This window comes from Tripterygium wilfordii, chromosome 7 (assembly GCF_013401445.1).
Source record: "Tripterygium wilfordii isolate XIE 37 chromosome 7, ASM1340144v1, whole genome shotgun sequence".
Taxonomy (NCBI): Eukaryota; Viridiplantae; Streptophyta; class Magnoliopsida; order Celastrales; family Celastraceae; genus Tripterygium; species Tripterygium wilfordii.
This window is the reverse complement of record NC_052238.1, coordinates 14,815,877-14,836,073: the sequence shown is the minus strand read 5'-3', so window position 1 is coordinate 14,836,073 and position 20,197 is coordinate 14,815,877. Positions and strand designations below refer to the sequence as shown.

Sequence of the window (20,197 nt, the reverse complement as noted above, 5' to 3'; positions counted from 1 at the left end):
ATCCTAAACTTATCCCACTCTCATCATGGAGATTAACAAAGCTCATGTATTGACTAATCTTCACAAGGGAGAATGAGTTTGATACTCAAAAAGATTATTGTACCCCTTATTAGGAATTAATCACAATCATTAAATTAATCCATTCTTATTTTTATGTATAAAAAATTGGGTGGTATAGAAATTATACAATTAAAATTTTAACATTCATGCTCACTCTTTATTTTCATACCAAACATGATAATAATGTTCATCTCACACTCATTTCATACTCGCCTCACACTCAGACTCATTGGATTAGTAACCAAATGCCCCATTAATATCTGAGTACAAGTGAATGACTATTACAATGCACATATATTGATAATAAAGTTGGCTATTGTAATTGTAATAGTCATTACAAAGAGTGTTGTAATGACCATTCTTTATGGTAATCCCATGAATGCCCATTCCGTTGCATGAGGAAATAGTTAACATTTAGCAAAATTTCTTTTTACCCTCAAATAACAAAATATCTCATGCATTTTTAATTTTCATAAGGATATTAAAGTCAATAAATATTTTATTATCATTTCATTCTCATAAATATTATGCTTACCAAATTTTGCAATCCATCATTACTATATTTTTTTTACTTATGCAACCAAACATATTTATTATAATGGTAATTACCGCTACCACTACCATTACCATTATCATTCACACGTAACCTAATAACACTCATATGGTGACATATTCATGACTCTCCTACTCAGAGCAATTGCAATGGTGGCAATATATTATTGGGGCACGGATATATTTTTTGTGAATTTTGTTGGGTCATGGATCAAATGGATGGTACAATAATATTATTTCAGTGGCCTCATTTCTTGAGCCAAACATGGAATATGAACTTTGGTTGGCACCCATATTAACTTTTTTTATGTCATATTAGGGTCCCATTTAGAGAAAAACAATTGATCGACACATATCCATTTCTCCCTAAGCTAATTCCCGTAAAATTTAATGCCCCAATAGCCCATTCACCACTGCAATTCTCTCAGTTGGCACCGAAAACCTGTTTTTATTTAAACATTACATAGATATCAGCGCAAATGGTTGTGTTTGTTGATGGCCTCACTCTCACTCACTGTCTCACATACTTGCATTTTATCTGAAAAAAAGAAATCACCAAGAAATGTCAGGGCATGCGGTGGTACTGGATGGGTCCAGCTCTTCGGAGACCCAGTCTTGCATTTTCTACAAGCTGATGGTGGGATCTCTTCTCCATGACAGGAAGTTGGTAATTAAGCTCCCATTTTGCACTACTCTGCTTTAAATTCTTCATCTTTTTCTTTCCCTTCTTTGCTTGCTCAATTTTTGGTGTTTTAATTTGGAGGTACATTTAAGAAATTTGAGCTTAACAAGTGTTGAAATCAAGCTCAGCATAATTTTTTTTAAGAGAGAATTAATTTATTGGAAAAAAAGTACTGAAATGTCAGAAAAAAAAGAGTGAAAGGTTCAAACCGAAAGGAAGATCATTTTAGTAATTTAGTCTCATGCAAAGAGAAATTTTAATAGAGAGGAAGTATACATGCAACCTAAAAATTTTTTGTGGTGTGCTTCTTGATCTATTACTATATGTTAACTCCGGTATGGAATAATCTGGCAACAAATTAACTAGACTAGATGGTAACTTGGATACTCATTTCAAACTAAAGAGGTTATGGGTTCGAGTGGGGGAGGCGGGATAATTTCCTGGAATGACACCATGATGAGAGGATAGGAACGTCCGTAGAGGTGCCCTAGAAGCAGATAATATGTATGTATGCGTGTTTAAATATAATAACTGCTCATTCAGCAAATAAAAGATTAGAGAGAGGTTTGATTTATTAGCTTAGCATTTACATCCCTGTTGTGTTGCTAGATATGTGGAACTTCCAATGTGTCTTAACCAATCTGAATGTGTATCAGCCATTCCCAATTTGGATGTATCTCTACCATCCCCAAATTTGATGCTAGACTGACTCTTATGTTGCTTCATTAATATTGAAATTTGTCGAAGCATTTTCTTCTTCTTTATATGTTGATTCTCAAACATTTGAGAGAGATTTGAAGAGGACTTACCCATGTCAAGTTGTACTAATGATTCTGCAATGTCCATGTGTATGAGGATAAGAATTTTCTCTATTACTAACTATTCTGCTATGCAAATGTCCCATATGATGTTTCTACCTACAGAGGATACCTGGAAAGTTTGCTAAGAGATATGGAGATGAACTTTCTTCTACTGTTAAGCTTACTGCGTCTGATGGTACAGTCTGGCTTGTGGAATTAGTGAAAGCTGACAATAAGTTGTGGCTCGACAAAGGTTGGCAAGAATTTGTCGAAAACTACTCGATTCGTGTTGGGTATTTCTTAGTCTTCAGATACGAAGGGAGTTCAGATTTCAAGGTTTATGTGTTTGATCTGGAAACTTCTGAGATTAAGTATCCATGTAATTCTATTGGTACTTCACAAGAACTTGGTCATGATGAACAATCTCCCGCACCTCATCTGAAAGAACGTGACGTAGATGAAATCTCCGGCTCTTTCCTTCCATGTCTTGATTCCTCCGGAAAATAAGTCTTTGGATGATTCTAGGAAATCAACGAACACTGCAAATGTAGATTGCCTGAATGTAAGAAAGAAAACACTTGATTTTCGAGAAACATTTCAATCTACTCGAGATGTTGGTATACAGTGCAATTGGAATGAGCTTTTAAGTACGATAGATGCATTCTGGACGCGACCCCCATATAGCGCAGAACAAAGAACCAAAAAACGAAAACCAACAAATGAATCATGCAAAAACTGTTAAGTGATGAACATATAGGGTCTCTTATTGCCTTTTTTTGTGACTAACTGATTAATTATGCAGATGAACCAGTGTCATTGGGCAATGACAAAGCTACTCATGTTAAATCAACTAGTGAAAGTCTTACTAGGAGGTGGAGAGCTGTAACAGAAGAAGAAAAGGCAAGAGCAGTTTATGCTGCTGAAATGTTCAACGCTGATAATCCATTTTGCAGGGTTGTTTTGCGACCATCCTATGTAAAGAAATACTCTATTCTGGTGAGCCCTTTACATCCCACAAAATGCATTGCGGAATTTTTAATTGTGCTTTTGAAAACATGATAGTACTTCTTCTTGGACAGCATATGCCATCAAGCTTTGCTGACAAGTATCTCACCAGAGATACAGAATTCGTCACACTTGAGGTATCTGGTGGAAAACAGTGGCGTGTGGGATGCTTGTACGAGGTTGGTAAGACTAAGTTAAGCAGGGGATGGGCAGAATTTGCATTGGCAAACAATTTAGAGGAATGCGATGTTTGCATATTTGAGTTGATTAACACCGAGAAAATGATCCTCAAAGTCACCATATTTCACGTTCTTGATGACAACAAAAGCCTGTAAAACCAACCTTCAATATGAGCTCTTTGCCATCTTGTTTGATAAATTGGTCATTTCTGACTCATTAATCTGTAACATGTATGTCTCTTATCTTTTTCGGATATTTGCCAATCGGTATGGTCTTCTCAACCGATATTTTGGTGCTTGTTTTTGTACATAAGACTATATATAGACTAATGTTGCATATTAACTTTGTGGTTTGATTAGGAATGAAATGTTTGTCCCATCAGTATGTTTTTTCATATTCAACAGAATCTAATATAGCATATAATTTTTGCTATTATTTCATCTTTGGCTCCTAGTTTGTCATGAAGCATCATCTCATCATATGTTCCCCTTTCCCATTTTTTGGGGGAATTAGTGTTTTCCCCAAAGAAATATATACATATATACACATATACATATTCATGTATATATATATGTTTAGTTGTGGCTTTTGAACAAGTTTCCAGTTAAAAGGAATAATTGAATAAATAAACCTGCCAATCTTTCATCTATATATGGTGAAATGAGTGATGACTACACATAAACCACATGACCTGAGATGTAAGAACAAATAACTAATAAGTGTCTTAGTTTGGTGGCTTTATGTGGAAGGTTATGGTGGCCCAGGAATTGCTTTAGCATTCCTTGTAATAGAAAGTGATGGACTCATTCACCAACTACTCTAATTATGCACCACTCCCAGTGAAAATATCAAAGAACTCTTGAGAATTTTATGCAGAGCTCATCCTGCATTTGCATTGTCCATCGTGCCTCGCCGGTCTGGAAGCAATCAAAGTGTTCAGAAGGGACAGCTTTCCAGTTCTTCAAGATCATTCTTGAGGAATCCATCGAAGAGAAGAAGCTGGTATGTAATAGTTCACTCAAAAAACCTTTGTTTCTCTGCTGCTAACCAAGGAAAGGGTGGAGCTTTGATCATGAAATTAAGTGAGATACTGTGAGATATGTATGTTAATTTGATTTCTTCGTAATTAATGATCTGCAACTAAATGAGGAAACATTGGATGTGGAGGGTTTGCCTTTTGAACTGCACGCTCTTTGGTCTTAGATGATTTGTTGGAAAAGTATAAAGAAAAATGTTGTTTGCTTTTGGAGTTGGTCTTCCTGGAAGGCCATGGCTGGTCTGAGCTTCAGGTATTGAAGGCTTAAAGTTTGAATCTTTAAAGACATTCTTGTGGATTATATGTTGGGAAATCTTATAAATCTTCCAGCTAGAGATTCATTTTCATGGAAAGTTTTTTACTTTTCAAATTCCTAATCAATCTTTAATCGGCACATACATTCACAAAATGCAGTTAAAGATGGTTTTTCAGCAGATAGCGAAGATGAAGATGATCCACCAACTCTGATTACTCATCGTCAATATCAAAATACACTGTCGAAAATGGCCGAGGGAAGCAGAAGGACATTGGATGGTGCTAAAGCAATGAAGCCAAAGAAATCTAGTTTCATGATTGTCATGAAACCATGTGATCTGCATAGAAAAGCATTGGTAAGTCGTTGAAAGTACGTTCCACGCTATAACGATGAAGCTTAATTCTGCATTTTTTTTTCCCTGTTTTTGCAGCTTGTGCCTGCCTTATTTGCAAGGGAGCATCTCAATGGGAAGCCAAGAAACATGAAGGTTGTGGGTTCTAGCGGAAGAGAATGGCTTCTCAATATGCGCGAGATGAAAGCAGGCGTCCTACTCTTATCAGGTGGATGTTCTCAATTTATTGTGGACAACAAGTTGAAGAAAGGAGATGTTTGTGTGTTTGAACTAATAAAGAAGGATGTTTCCATGCAAGTAACTGTATTTCGCACATCTCCAGAGTAAAGCTAGAGTGTGCAGTATGCTGGACCAGGGAGTTTGCTCTTATAAGTCAATTTTGAGAATTTTTGTTCTGAGATTGTGAGCTTCATAGAATTGCAATGCTGAGACTTTTGTGTTTGGTTCTTCTTTCAGTCATCTTGAATGATTTATGGCTTAAATTTTCATGCTTTTCTACTAATGATTTAGAAGATGTCTTTGGAAGTGAGTTGCGGGGACATATAGTGTTCGGCGCGTCACTAGAAATACTATGGCGAGGTGAGGGTAGAATTTGATTTTTTTTTTCATTGATATCAAATGAATTTATTTTTTAAAAATATAAGTCAAAATTTATTGGATGTAAAAATGAAAAGAAAATCTCATGTTTTTTTTTACCTTGAAAATGAGGTCAACCGCATTGCGTCGTAAGTGAAAATAGTTCCTTACAATTTCAGTTCAAACTCACCACCTGTGGTGATATTGTAAAGCACCCTTCGACCAATCACGGTGATATTGTAAAGCACCGTTCGACCAATCATTTTTTTGTTCAAACGTGGTATGTTCAAGACAAAGATGATCATTCGGGTCTCGCAATAAACATACTCTCCATCTTGCATTGGTATCAGTACTAATTATCAAAATCGTTTTGACGACATCTCTTCAAAGAAACCATAGGTTGAATTTAACACTTCTTCATATCACAGATTTCAGTTCAAAACCTAATTTGGAATGAAGAAGATATTACAACCACCTGAGCAGCCAATAGATAAGATTGAACTTGGATAAGCTTATTACACATGACATGAGCTTGTCCTTCTAAGGAACTTACTGATCACAAAATCTTCATGGATGGTATTGCTTGAAGCCTTCAATGGTTATTGGGACATCTGCTACTTTATTGTGCAGTTGCTCATACTCAGTTGACTGCCGTCCAGGAGACGATGGCGTCCCGGCTAATTTCAGGCAAAGAAATCCTGTAAATGCAAGAATTCCTCCAATTATCCAGCTGAACTGCAAGTTAGCCAGTGATTTTGCCCTCAAATCTGCTTCATGGGATCCACAAGTGACTGCTCCAAGAATATTATCAGCAGTATTGGTCCTGGCCATTTGCATATAGCAACCTTTAGGAACAAATTCAGGAACCCAAAGCATAAAACCCATGTTCACAAACCAGCACCCTTGAAATATAACTGAAAGTGAGAGAACAAGAGCTGCAGGAAAACTGTTAGGGAAAGCAGTTGCTGCTAAGGCCGCTAATAGAGAAAGAAACACTATAAGTTGCAATAGCCAATGATAATGGCCTTCAAGTCCAACATGATCTGCTGAATGGAAATGAAGCAGGAAAAGTTCTTGACCAAAAACAGACGCTGCGAGGATACCAGTGACTCCGGAAAGGATATCAGATGACTGAGTTAACTCTGTCAAAAGGGTAAAACCTGCAAATATGACAAGGTGGAGAAACATGCTTGCATGCTCAAAGTTGTCAAGCTTGAAGGCAAATCGAAGGGAAGGGAAGTCTAAAACTTGCATGAAAATGGCTAGCAGGGAGAAAGACAATATGAGTGCAAGCTCCATGTATTTAAGATTGGAGACAGGGCCATAAAGCGGATACCAAAACTTTACAGTAAACTTATCAGAGCTTCTAAGGCAGTATGTTCTGATAGTGTTGACAGCGTGCCATAAGCCAAGGAAGCTGAGGGCCAAACCAGGTCCAATGTGCCCTATAAATGTGCCCATGAGAATTTCCGCAGTTTTCAGGATTCAGAAATCAGGAAATTCATGGATATTTCAAGTGTCAATACAGACTTAAATAACAGAACTAAATGCAGAAACCTCAAGGCATAAGATATGTAAAAGATTGTGGCAATCTATTCAAAATTTTGGCGCATGCATTTCAATGAACAATAATACAGTAAACAACAACAATTTACGTGCACAATCAGAACTCAAAGAAAATGACATGTGAGAAATGGAACATCGTCCCCTTCTAAAAAGGAAGGGAGGTTTTGTTGCTTCAAAACCATGAAAATTAACTCAAAATCAAAATCTTCGAATCAAGGGCTAAGATTTAATTCGAATTTAGGTATGTCAAAAGTCAAAAGAATGGATGAACACGAGCTCACTTCCTTTTTTGCATAGCATGATAAGGATTCTACTAAACAAAACATGCCAATCCATTTTTCTCGAGTACGAAAGAAATGACCCTTCAAGATTTTGAAGGCCACAAGATTACCCCCAATCTTCACCTAGTGGAGACTGAGATATCTCCCACTTTCTTCATAAAAATACAATTCTTCAGTGGTCCTCAATCACCTAAAAGGTTACACAATAATTTAAAGGAGTGAGAGTTCAGAGATATTGCCTGATATTATATTGGCAGTCACTAAAAGATGTTTTTGAGTCTGACTACCACCTCTAAAAGTATAATTCTACACTCTACAGCAACTGGAGGATGCGGGGAACAGAATGACGCTCGGAGTTGTCCTGCATAAAGAATTCATGGAAGCAAAAAGTAAAACAATTGCTAATGCACAACCCAAAAAAAAAGAATTATATAATCAAACCATCTTCAGTTGTTTCTTTACCTTACTAAAGTAAATGAAACATAAACATAGAACCAGCCATGTCTTTGCCTTTGACTCGTAGTCTCTGACAAGCCCAATCTCTCGCATGGCAGAACTAATACCTCCTTATAGCCAAAACAATGGATTATTGGCAAATCAGTGAGCTCATGTAAATTCCAAAAGTAGAAAGCATCATCGTCAATTCAGCTGAAAATTTAAACTCCTGAGATGCTACTATTCTCAAGAGTTTCTAAAATAATGCAATGTATAGCAGAAAAGCAGGGTACTGGGCAAGCTAACAAGCCGAATTTAAAGAATACGTCAAGAGTAGTATCTCCTATGGCCACTTAGTTATCTTAGACGACATCAAGTCATCTAGCACGGCAGACCTAATTATAGTTATTTGTCCAAGGCGATTAATCCTAGCCTTTGACAATATGAATGAATCTACTTTTAATCGTCCAAAGAATGCTTCACAAGCAATTCTCTAATATCTTGGATTTCCACGTAACATATGGGAACTTAGAAATAAAGAAGACAGAGAACTAATGAGCTACCAGTGACTGTAAGGAGAGACATCCTACAATAAATCCAGAATTTACATACAATTAAATCAGTTCAATCAAAGTTGCCACCATGTTTGTAACTGATATAAAACTAGGACAAAAATATGTTTGTTTCAGAAAACCATATAACTAAAATGAAAGGATTACCTTGATCCATGAGTTCAGAGAGTGAAATATATTGCACCAGACAATTAGGAACTGGCAATTTAAACACTGCAGCTAAAAGGTGAACTGACAAAGCAAAGAAGACATTGTAACTATAAACGGAAATGGAAGCTGGAAACAGAAGGCATGGACATAACATGAAGGGGTGCGGAACACAGAAAAGAAATCTTTCTGATGTGCGCAGATCATGCATATTTCTTAAATTCAGATATGGAGAGACATTATTTCTATTGCTTCTTGTACAAGGAATCCAGGAAGATCATATACACTGCTAATAGTTTCAACCCCAGACTAAATTCTGCAGCATAGCCCTGCTAACTTTACAAACAAGAAAGAAGACAAATACCTAATCTTATTTAGAAACTAGGAAACAGATTAAGAGAAGAAACGAAAGGAAAAATATGTTGTTCAATTCCACAAGAACAGAGTCCAAACTCCAACACCGACAGACATGCCTCTTTGTGAAGCTCATATCGAATATCGAATATCGATTCAGTCCACTATCAATAATTTACTCCACAATGTAGCCATCTGAGCTGAACCATGGGAACATTTTGTACTTTGAAGTACCACCAAACCAGAACTTTTCTTCATAAATAAAAAAGGGAACATTTAATTTGGAATGCCTCATCCTCCACTAATAAACGAACTGCAAGTCTATGAATCTGGAGTAACACCTCTATCTTTCATTGTACTTAAAATAATATGAGCTGCCTCAAACCTCACTCTCGAACAATACCCCTGAATTATGGTGTTATAGGTGACAATATTAGGTGTAACTCCCAAACTCTCCATAAACCCAATGAAATCCTTTGCCTTCTTCAACTTCCCTTCCTTACATAACATATCAATCATTATATTATAAATAATCACACTGGACTTAATCCTTAATCGGAACATCTCCCCTTACAAAATCCATGCAATATCCATCCTATTCGACTTTGAAAACAAACACAACATATCATTATAAGACTCAACCTTAGGCAAAATTCTATTTTTCTTCATCATATAAAAGCACTCCAATGCATCATCACCTCTCCTCAACTCACAATAAGCCCTTATCAAGCAATCAAAAACAATACTACTCTTTACACCCAACTCATCACGGTCAATCACCAGCGCATCAAACAACTCTCTGTTCGTCGCAATGCCATCATTGGTGGCTTGCTTTAAGAGTTGCAAAGCGGGTTTCTGGGACGGGAGGCGAGAGACAATTCCTATAGCAACACAGCGGGGTCTAGCATCGAGGCAATGAGACTCGACGTGGGTCATGAATTGAAGGACCAAATCAGGAGTTTAGTGAAGACTGAACAAAGTGGAGGATACAAGGGAAGGAGTAAGAATTGGCACAACATGTTTGATGAAATGCCACCCAGAATATCTAATCGAGTCAAGTAACTGCTGCTCCGTTATTTGCCCGGTTTCTATCTCAGTGAGTGGTTGTGAAGATGAAGAGAATGGCTTCATTTTAGAGAAGCCGTCTTTGTGGGAGTTGCCTCTCCATTTGGACTCATAAACGGATATCTTAGAATGTGGGAAAGTAAGTGCCTAAATAGGTTCAAGTGGGAATTCTAGGATGTGCAACGCGTCCTTGGGGTGATCTCGTAGTTTTTACAAGTGGAGACGATGGGATCTGTTTATGAATTTTCATTTCTTTTGTCTTATTTCCCTCAAAGGGTTAAAGGAAGATAGTGCATCAAACTGTTCACAAAAATCAATTTGATCCTCTTCCCCAAGGATCTCAGATGATGGAACCCTAGGACAACCGATTCCAACTATCATCCTGTACAATCCATATTAAATCTGACCAATTGTTCATCCTACCTCCTCTACTTTCGTGATAGCCCAATTACTACCTAGTATAGTAGTACGGGAGACAAAATAATTTCATGAAATAAAATACTTTTGGTCATTAACAGATAATGAGAAATTATGCTAAAGGAATACTATTGTAAAATGAGTGCTCAAATTGAAACAAATAAACCGTGGGGAATCGAGTTGTATCAGAGACCGTCGGGGATCGAGTTGTAAGAGGAGTCATATGTAAGTGGCCAAAATTACATTTACTCGTATGAAATCACATAATTTCTCATTATAAAATAATGTAATAACACAACTATTTACATTTTTCAAGACTTATTACATCATTTGAAAGGATAAAGGATCCCTTGAATAATGTCAATCGTTTGAATGACACACGGGAAAAACAATGTAAGTAACCACACCATACCAAGTCTTTGCAACCGGATCCTATTCTTACACGGTATCTACGGCCCAACCACACAGATTTTTTGGTCCAAAAGAAGCCCACGACCTTAAACCCGCCAAATCCTTACCCTGTTTTTACCAAAACAACCCTCCATACTCTTCCACTATATAATAAACCCATCAAACACCTCTTAATTCAATTCACCAAACACAAGAAAGAAATTGGTTTTTTGGTTTTGGGTTGAGTTTGTTAAGTGTTTGTGAAAATGTCAGCCGTGGTGGAGGTGTGGGTTAGTGAGCTAGTAAGGCTCAAAGAGAAGAAGGTTAAGAAGGTGAGGAAGCCATTATCATTGTCAGAAGACAAGGCCAGAGTAGTAGAAGTTGTTGAAGAAGATGGAAAGAGTAGAGCCAGGGAAGACAGCAAGTTGGGTCATGTTCATGGAGACAACACCACAATTTCAGAGACTACTGTTTTATTGCTCATGGACCGCTTTGCTCCTTTGTGATTGATATTAGCCAGGAATCACTGTATCTATACACACACAAATATATATATATATATACACACACATAGTATATCATATGGGTAGTGCAAATAAGTTCCTCTGCAAGTTTGATCTACAGAATGTCAAAATGATATGCATATAATGATCATGGTGATTGAGCAATTGCTATTCTGTAATGGCAAATGGGCCTTCAAGGGCCATATCTCAGTAGTTACAAAAAGTTCTGTTTTTCTTGGTGTTACAGGCATCTATCAGAACTGTGTATTTGCCTCTCCTATGGATTCCTTTTTCTGAGCATCTATAATATACACAAAAAAAAAAAGAATATGAACAACGCTAGTTAGTAGAAGCAAAGTAGCAGACCTTAATTTCCCTTCCTTCCTATCCTGCATTTGATTCATTTTCAACGTACGAAATCATGAGGACGTAGTCTGCTCGATGCTTGTTATAGACGCTTCAATCATGGTGTAACTGGGTTCCACTTCATTCCATACCATAATTTCCCTTGCAAATTTAAGAGCGTAATCAACAGAATCAGGCTTCATCCCATGAACCAGTGAAACATACAACTTACGGCCAGTGAGAGAGTGGAAGAATCTCTTGAATTTAATCGCCATGTATTGGAAAGCACGATGAGCCAACGAAAGGTTGCAATATCTGCGACTGCTGTCGTCCTGAATCGGGTTAATCACTGGATTGAAGTCGTGAAACCATTCACATTGAGTGAGCGGTACTCGTTCAATTATTTCTGTGAGCAGGTCGAACTTGTTGAGTATTAATAGGTAGTCTTTCCCATCAAAGTTTGGATGAGTGACTATGCTTTCCAGTAGCTGCTTGCTTGCCAACATTTTGTTCACAGTAACTCCTCTACTGTCTTCAAGAAATTCACTGTAGTCTGTCAACGACACACAAAACATGACGACATCAACATCCTCGAACATCTCCAACCACTTGCAGTTTTCTCCAAGGTTTCTTGGATGAACCCTAATGAGTTGGTACCTGCGAGAATGGTTGTTAGATAAGGAAACATACTTCGCATCCAAAGTCATAAGAAGCATATTTGTCACTGATGACAATGGAGAAAGATGGCAGAAACATATGTCAATAAAAAAGCTAAGCTATAAGAAACTATATATTAACTTTTATTCCTCTCCATAGCCATGAAAACGTCCACCTGTTTTTCCCAAGCTCAAAGTTTTTCTAGAAAAAACAGCAATTATGAAAGTCATTATCAAAATGATTGCGGCTTGACTCGGCATAAGAGTGTCTTCGAATCTGTTTTCTTGCAAATAAACTTCTAGTAGCGATCATGCATCAGAAATAAATGATCATAAAAAATGGAAAGATTTCTCACCGAAACTTCCGATGCAAAGAGTTAAACTAACCTCGTTATGGAATCATGAGAAAGAGCAGTAGCACCAAGGTCCATCTCTGCCGAATTGGGAAGTTCAAATTCCAAGCAAGGAATCCCTTTCAAAGAGGTGGTTACCTCAGCATGCAAGATGTCCATATCAGACGGCTCATAGTCTGGCCTTGAAATCTCCACAGCCTAGGAAGAAAACTAACATCAAAGATCAAAAAATACTAACAGCTTATCAGAAGAAATGCTACTAAGTTAGTGCTAATCATAAGAATCATAATTGATTTACTTTCCATGATAGCATTTCATATCATAAGAGCCATATTTGACATACTTTACATGTTTAACATTTTCATATTTTACGTCATCCCGTCTCCTCCGTTTAGCAAAAAACAAACACAATCCTGTCAGTTGAGCGGACCCAAATTAAGCAATCAATAAATGTTGACAAATCAATTCAGTGCCTCCTTTTTCAAGCTTGAAATAATTGATAGAAAATAGATGCAGGGGTTCAAATTTTGGTCAAGCCAAATTGTCAGTACTGGACACATTTGCATTTATGCTACATTATCTACAAGTACCAGAACATAACTGACAGGAAATCCATTATAACTTGTATAATGGCAGGAAACGTCAAATAAATTGCAAAACTTACACATATTAACTGATTCTCCTGAATATGGCACAAGAAATGTAGCTAAACATGAATAACCAATTGATTATTGTTGAGCAGTATATAGTGAAGAAACAAACTAAAGATAATTAGGAAACCCCAGTTTTATGCTGACAAAACTTGCATAGAAAAACAATCGCAGGAGCTCACCCTCTCTAGGAAATAAGTAGCAACTCTGGATAGCATTTCCAATTCATCCCTCCGGTTGTATGTGGCTTGAAAAGCTGTATCATTCCACAACTTCTCAACAAATGGAGCATATTCACGAGTGGCTGGTGGAAATACGGCTTCTAAATTACCAGAAGCCATAACTTTGAGAAGCCAATCTGCAAAAGCTTTCAGTTTTGGCCCAATTGAATAAATAGTATTATCGTCCTTCTGATCCATGTTATCTGTCATCGTAAAACCAATCAGACTTGAGCCATTCATACAGCATAGTACTCATGTTGCATGTCAACTTGTTCACATTCTATTGAAGTTCTTGAAGTTTTAGTACTTTAAAGTTCAAAGATCAATCATCATCATCATCAAAAAACACGATAACAATGAAAAAACAAAGCCAGGCACTATCTTGTACAAAAGGTATAGAAAGGTTAGTATACTGCAGCAATAAGCAAATAATGAAGAACATAACATAACTAGCTGATTTTAAGCTTTTAGCAAGTGAATCATTCTAACAAAAAATTGTGAAAATTACCAGTTGACCAATTTTAGCAAAAAACACAAGAAAAGTACAAGTGAAATTCATGGAATGAACTGCTTTCATTTTCATATTTTGCAGAAAAATGAACTCCACAACCACAAGCCACAAATGTTTCAATTCTCCATGGTCCTTATTGTCATCCTTTCAGCAAAATTTGAGGACATTTTTCAGGTTCACCTAGTTCAAAAGGAAGAATTATCTCAATACACATGATAGCACAAAGCCGATTTTTTTTTATTTCGGCAGAAGAGTACCAAAAAATTGGCAATCAATGCGTAATAAATTGCCCAAAGCCTCCTTAGATGCTAATTATGAGAGCTCTCTATAATTTAATATTGCAGCAGAAAAATGAAGAACCACAAGCAGCAAAATATACTACTTCTCTATGATCCTTATTTTCATCTTTTTCAGCAAAACAAAGACATTGTTCCAGGCCCACCTAGTTCAAAGGAAGAAAAGTCCTTTCGCAGAATAGAAGTAAAGTAAGAAGGAGTGATTATCTCAATCCATATTACACAATAACACGAAACTGAAGTTCAATTTTGGCAGAACTGATAATAATGTCAATCAATGCATTATAAACTGCTTGGTGCCTCCCAAGATGCTGATTATGATAATTCGCAAAATTTGTGCCAAGAACAGATTGTAGAAAGTTCACGAATACAGTAAGAGTAACTGTAAAGTCATAAACGCCTGGGAATTAAGCTTTGTGCATCATCACATGTCCTAGCATAATATTAACAAATAACAAAAAACTGCCATTGATTTTCAGGGCAAACAACAAGAAATATCAATAAACGATAATGCATTTTACCTGAAGGACCGCATTGATTAACAGATTGTCTTTTTCTCCTTTCAATCAAACTTTCTTGCTCAAATTTTTCTCGTCCCTCTAGCAGTATGCCAATATAGGCATACAAATTTCTTTGAATCATAAACTTAAAATTTTGACGCTCATCCTCAGTAAAAGGAATACTGTGCAGAAGTCTGGCCTGAAATAACCACATAATCAATGTTAGCAGCAATTTTTTTAGCATCAGCAAAAAACAATGTGGCTATAGTCTACTAGGAGGAGTGGGCAGGAGTAAAAAGGCAGTAACAAGGTATAACATTTTTTCCACTTTTCACATTAAAAGATACACCATAACAAATTATTATTAGTATCAACTCTCAAGAAGTACACCGTTTTCCATCTTCTTCGGATGCATTCATACACATGCCACAATGGAAACCGTCGTGGGCATAGTTACCAAGAACACGGTACACTCCGGGTCATGGTACGGGTACGGGTACGGGAACGGGGTACGCCGCTTGATTAATTTGTGGTACGTTGGGGGATAGGATTAGTTGGTACGCTAATTAGGAACGTGGTACGATTTGAAAGGTTTTTCGGGTCACTACTAAATATTGAAAGGTTATCTAGATTAATGTCTTTGAGCGTTTAAAATGGTGAGGTGCACTTCTTTCTGCCTCCATATGCCTCTGTAATCAGAAACAATATTTTCAATGAATTTCGAAAGTCAGTTTTTCAGTTTTTCTCATCTCCCTCCCTCTATTTCCCTCAACTCTCTCCATATATATTCAATCAGTGATGATTTTGGGGTTTCCTTTCAATTTTGAGTCAATTATACCTGATTTCCACTCTATTTCTCAAGTTTTCTATAGCAGATTTTTGGGACACCCATTTGGGCATCCCAGATCACGTTCCCGAGCGTCCCAGGTCACTAGTGTACCCCGTTCCGGGACGTGCATCCCAATTCGGAGTACGAGGGGTAGTAGAGCGTTCCCGATAACTATGGTCATGGGGCAACATCTCTTTTAATGCCTCGTCATATATGCATTGGTAGTCAATAATGACAGTAAAGCTGTTAAGGAAAAGGACCAGGAAGTTAGTGTTTTATTTCTATTGATATGTATATCAGCACGGTTGCATTGATATGACTTTCATTGACAAAGAAGAGGGTCAACCAGGTGCGCAAGGCTCCAATCAGTAAAGAATCTAGGAAGGACAATGTAAGGTCTCTCCCCCAACTTGTTTGGCATAAAGGATTCTATTATGATGACAACAACGATACCCATGTTGCATGGAGCAATATACTACACCAAGACTTGTCCTAACCTGGCTTACGGTGAACATTTTCTTATATTTGTGCATATTTTTAATCGAAGGATGACCAACTTTCTTAACATGATAAAGGGGGGGAAAGGTCTATCCAAAAAGGAAAACACCCTGATAAAATGACTTAAAATTCTAGACGAAAGGCCAACAAAAAATGCCCCATGATTTATATTGGTGCCAGATATTTTTGAGTTCCCCATCAAGGTAGCAGCCCTAAGACAATTATGGAAGTTATAGCACTTCCCCATGTAATGGTAACAGCAATACTGACATGATCTAGGAAGGTATGAGCATCCCTAAAACTTGCGGCACAATTATTTTGTTCACGGCAGTTATTTTCCAACGTCTCTGACATAGGACTGCATGTTTATATGCAGGTCTGTATATAGGTAACAACAAAGAGATATGGCAACATTCATATCATATAAGATGTTGTACATTTAAGCTCTTTAATATATAAAGTAGCATTCACTTGCATCCATATTCTGAGTACCCCAAACATCAAGCAGCTATAAGTTCACTTATTACACAAATTATGTCATTAGTCATTACTGTTGCCAGAGCGAAGGTATCAAGTATGATGTCAAAATAACTCTGATATGGAATTAACATAAGTGAAATAAAATTACATTATCATTCCAACAGGCAATTAACCACACAAAATAATAAGATGTAAGGACTAGCATGAGCACTAACATAAGTTCCCTAACTTTGTCTCACCTGTTTAAATATGGTACTTGAGCCAGATTTTCGATAACCAACCAGAAGAAGCTTCCCATGAATTTTCTGCTCAAGGCAGTTTTGGCTAATATCATCAACATTTTTTCTGCCGGGATTTCCAGAGCTTGGAGGAATTGGCAAAGACAAGGCTGCACAGACTAAATTTACTCTAGTCTGAGAAGAAATAACATCATATTAATGAAAGTTCATCAAGATACAACCAGTACTAAAAGTATGACAGGGCACGACTACTGCAAATATACCTTGCCCCATATTCGGCCCTTTACATTATTCATCCCCTCATCCTGGTAGGACCCATCATCATTCAACCAAAAGGAATTTGTTCCTTCACATTGGGCTCCTGCTGCCTGCAACAAATTAACAGAAGGTACTAAATCCTGCATGTTCAAAATCTTACATATTTAAAACAAACATGAAAACGCATCGCTACAGTACCTTCAACATCCGAAGCTCTGCTTTAGTTATCTCCCGGTTATTTATGAGTATGTTTGTGTCCCCATTGCTAGCGTTTTTCTTCATGTGACCACCAACATTCAGATGGGAGCTAATAATCTGGCAAGGCTTCTCTCCTACCTGTTCAATTGAAACTAAAAATCAAACATTATACCGTGCAACAGAAGTAAGGGAAGGGTGGAGGGAAGAATGCCTAGATAAAGCCAGATGTTAACCTTTCCCCAAAAACCTGATACTTCGTCATACCAATAGTGTCCTGGTTTTAGCTTTTTTGGTGGGTTAGGGCAGGTCTGCAATAGAACCAGCTCTCCCTGACTAAGTGGTTCGTCGTTCACATAAACAAACTCTGCTGGTAGCTGGTTTACTTCACAAAATCTCTCAGATTTCATTCTCTGTTTGACTTCCATCTCAGTAAGAAGCCGCTTGAGCATCCGAGAACATTTCCCTAGTGCCCTTCGATTTCCCTCATTAATTCTTTTCCCAATGCAAGTAATACATTTTCTGCCCTCTGGCATCGACCCCATTGCTCTCAGCACACAATTGAAGCAATACTTTGCGCCGCAAACAATGCAAATCTCTTTTTCAGTAAGCCGGTTTCCTTTCAAGCACCGATAGCATGTTCCCTTCTTTCCAATCCTTTCTACCTCACGTGCCACATTGATGCTTTCAGTAGCAGAATTATGATATTCTTCATGAGATAAATCGCGGAATTCAGGATCCCGGAAAGTCACAATTGAAGGTCTTTCGACATGGCCAGGAGGGTCAACAGTTACATTATGACAATCCTCCTCTCTGATGCTTTCAGTAGCAGAATTATGAGATTCTTCATGAGAAAAATAGTTGAACTCAGGATCCCGGAAAGTCACAATTGAAGGTTTTTTGGCATGGCCAGGAGGGTCAACAGTTACATTATCACAGTCGTCCACTTTGAAAGAAAAAATCTCAGATGAAACAGAATGAGAACTTAAACCTGATTCTGAGGGTTTGCAATTGTTGGGACTCATATAATCTTGAAATCCACCAGCATCTTCTGTACAAACATTGCGTGATTCTACTAGGTGTGAGCTTCCACACACTTCTCGCAGATTATCATCGCAATTGCAAAACCTCAATCCAACAGGATCTCCTTTTTCATTACATAACTCCGGCAGATGATCACCATTATTTTTTGCATTGCCAAATGCATCTGAACTATCTATTGCATCCGATGGTTCATGAAGTACACCATTTCTACTCGAAACTTCAGTTGTGATGGGGGAAACAGTAGCCTCAGAGCAAAACTTTGGCTCCTGTGGCCGTTTCTTGGTTGATGGTTTAGATTTTACAATAGGTTGGATAACTGGCAATGATAAGTTATTCAACAAAGAAGCTGAGACAGCAGGTGCAGCAATTGGGATTCTCTCAATATCTACCGGAAGAGCTTGGGGAATATCATAAGTGACTGGAGGGCCAAGGTACTCAACAGCAAATGAATACTCTATGTTACCATAATCATCATCATCTTCTTCTTTGGGAACTGAATGCTCAACAGGAAATATTTTTCTCAAAAGCTGGGCCATCTGGTTCTTCAATTTAAGGTCACACAAAACAAATATTATACCAACCCTTGAATCATAGCTATTCCCATAACCAATTAGCAAATCAACTCCGTCAATAGCACATGAAGCTAAACCATTGTTATCAGAAAACCAAGAAACACAACCATTACCTGATCAATAATGAAGCAGAACCATTATTATCACAAACCCATGAAGCATAACAGCGTATATCAGAAACCCATGAAGCAGAACCAATTGTTACGACACCCATGAAGCTGAAAGCCGTCCCTTCCTCAAAACATAGCAAAAACGAATCTCCAAAACCCAACAAAATTCCTCCAATCTATTTTCCCCCAAAACACGATAAGGAATATGAATAGAGAAAGAAGAAGAGAAAACGGAGCTGATTGAGACCTGAAACTAGTTATTGGAAGTGGCAGGAAGAGCAGTGAGAAGAGAACCTTCCAAGAATGAGCACACGGAGAACGAAAGTCGACAATAGTGCATTTATATAAGTAGAAGAAAACGAGAAAGCTAGGTCCTCTCGCAATAGTAAACAATAGAGAAGGAAGAGAAAACGGAGAAGACATTGTCAAGCACGCAAATTTTTTTCCAAGTCAACGCATGGTGAGAGGAAATTTCATGGAAATTGAATGAAAAAGGAAGGCCAACGAATGGCTGCTCTGCTCTCATTCCCCCTGTAACAACCCCACTAACGTCGTACATACTACGGAACGAACGAACGACCTCTGGGATTCTTTGACTGGGTAAACCGTCAAAGAATATTGTCCAAAATGGGTAGAAGCATGATTGCCTCCATTAATGGAGTATCCAGATGCTCCAAGTTTTCAGTTGAATGATTCTGAAATGGAGTTTGTTGTTGGCGATTGCCTCCATTGTTGGATCTGTAATTGCCTTGGAACCTAGAATTGGATCCTCTAGACTGATTTGTTTTCATAGTGCCTTGGCAGTTGTTGAGTATTCTGACTTTGTGCAAGATTTTATCGTAGGTATGAGTTGAGCTTGATTTTTTTTTGGCCATCCATGCTTCTTTTAAAAGGCCTCTTCGGCTGAGAAGGAACGTGGGGTTTTTCCCTCCTCCAACATGCTTCTTCCGTTCCTCCTTTACTCTCGAGGGTTTTTTGGAAAAGTAACACCTTTCAATAATTTATTTGAAAAACTAATTTAATTTTTTAAAAACATGAAATCTAACATTTTTTGCTTTTTTCTGACTCAAATACCCTTATTACATACCACAGACAACATCAATACCTCTCACATATCATAATACACAGAGATATCCATAACTCATCGAAAAAACCCAAAACCCGATTTACGGAAACTCCATTCCTGACATTTATAGGTGTTTCTTTGCCGC

At 37.6% G+C, this 20,197-nt stretch overlaps 4 protein-coding genes across 5 annotated transcripts; 2 read left to right on the top strand and 2 right to left on the bottom strand.

Moving 5' to 3' along the window:
- The first annotated feature begins 975 nt into the window (after positions 1–975).
- Positions 976–3,725, top strand: LOC120002967 (B3 domain-containing transcription factor VRN1-like). Its single transcript, XM_038851844.1, has 4 exons — positions 976–1,279; positions 2,218–2,831; positions 2,897–3,090; positions 3,174–3,725. Exons 1-2 carry the CDS (start codon positions 1,175–1,177, stop codon positions 2,599–2,601), a joined length of 489 nt encoding a protein of 162 aa, XP_038707772.1. The 5' UTR covers positions 976–1,174; the 3' UTR covers positions 2,602–2,831; positions 2,897–3,090; positions 3,174–3,725.
- Positions 3,726–3,970: 245 nt separating this feature from the next.
- LOC120003117 (B3 domain-containing protein REM19-like) lies at positions 3,971–5,388 on the top strand. 2 transcript variants are annotated; one of them, XM_038852033.1, is made up of 3 exons: positions 3,971–4,281; positions 4,730–4,926; positions 5,002–5,388. In XM_038852033.1, exons 2-3 carry the CDS (start codon positions 4,819–4,821, stop codon positions 5,248–5,250), a joined length of 357 nt encoding a protein of 118 aa, XP_038707961.1. In that variant the 5' UTR covers positions 3,971–4,281; positions 4,730–4,818; the 3' UTR covers positions 5,251–5,388. The 2 variants fall into 2 exon arrangements, with proteins under 2 accessions (XP_038707961.1, XP_038707962.1); XM_038852034.1 differs by having other exon boundaries at positions 3,971–4,926.
- Positions 5,389–5,882: 494 nt separating this feature from the next.
- Positions 5,883–7,387, bottom strand: LOC120001711 (transmembrane epididymal protein 1-like). Its single transcript, XM_038850138.1, has one exon. The coding sequence runs from the start codon at positions 6,958–6,960 to the stop codon at positions 6,067–6,069; it is 894 nt and encodes a 297-aa protein (XP_038706066.1). The 5' UTR covers positions 6,961–7,387; the 3' UTR covers positions 5,883–6,066.
- Positions 7,388–11,365: 3,978 nt separating this feature from the next.
- On the bottom strand, positions 11,366–19,811 carry LOC120002319 (extra-large guanine nucleotide-binding protein 1-like). The gene is made up of 8 exons (XM_038851041.1): positions 17,497–19,811; positions 17,264–17,401; positions 17,071–17,175; positions 16,808–16,981; positions 14,783–14,960; positions 13,416–13,657; positions 12,618–12,781; positions 11,366–12,231 (listed from the first exon to the last, which is right to left on the bottom strand). Exons 1-8 carry the CDS (start codon positions 18,838–18,840, stop codon positions 11,649–11,651), a joined length of 2,928 nt encoding a protein of 975 aa, XP_038706969.1. The 5' UTR covers positions 18,841–19,811; the 3' UTR covers positions 11,366–11,648.
- Between the last annotated feature and the right edge of the window lie 386 nt (positions 19,812–20,197).

Excerpts from the sequence above, each read along its gene's own strand:
- LOC120002967 (XM_038851844.1), top strand. The coding sequence starts at position 1,175 with ATGTCAGGGCATGCGGTGGTACTGGATGGGTCCAGCTCTTCGGAGACC. Across the intron at positions 1,280-2,217 it reads TTCTCCATGACAGGAAGTTG|AGGATACCTGGAAAGTTTGC; the intron begins GTAATTAAGCTC and ends TTCTACCTACAG.
- LOC120003117 (XM_038852033.1), top strand. The coding sequence starts at position 4,819 with ATGGCCGAGGGAAGCAGAAGGACATTGGATGGTGCTAAAGCAATGAAG. Across the intron at positions 4,927-5,001 it reads ATCTGCATAGAAAAGCATTG|CTTGTGCCTGCCTTATTTGC; the intron begins GTAAGTCGTTGA and ends CTGTTTTTGCAG.
- LOC120001711 (XM_038850138.1), bottom strand. The coding sequence starts at position 6,960 with ATGGGCACATTTATAGGGCACATTGGACCTGGTTTGGCCCTCAGCTTC.
- LOC120002319 (XM_038851041.1), bottom strand. The coding sequence starts at position 18,840 with ATGGCCCAGCTTTTGAGAAAAATATTTCCTGTTGAGCATTCAGTTCCC. Across the intron at positions 17,176-17,263 it reads CAGAGCTTCGGATGTTGAAG|GCAGCAGGAGCCCAATGTGA; the intron begins GTACTGTAGCGA and ends AATTTGTTGCAG. Across the intron at positions 12,782-13,415 it reads CTACTTATTTCCTAGAGAGG|GCTGTGGAGATTTCAAGGCC; the intron begins GTGAGCTCCTGC and ends TTTTCTTCCTAG.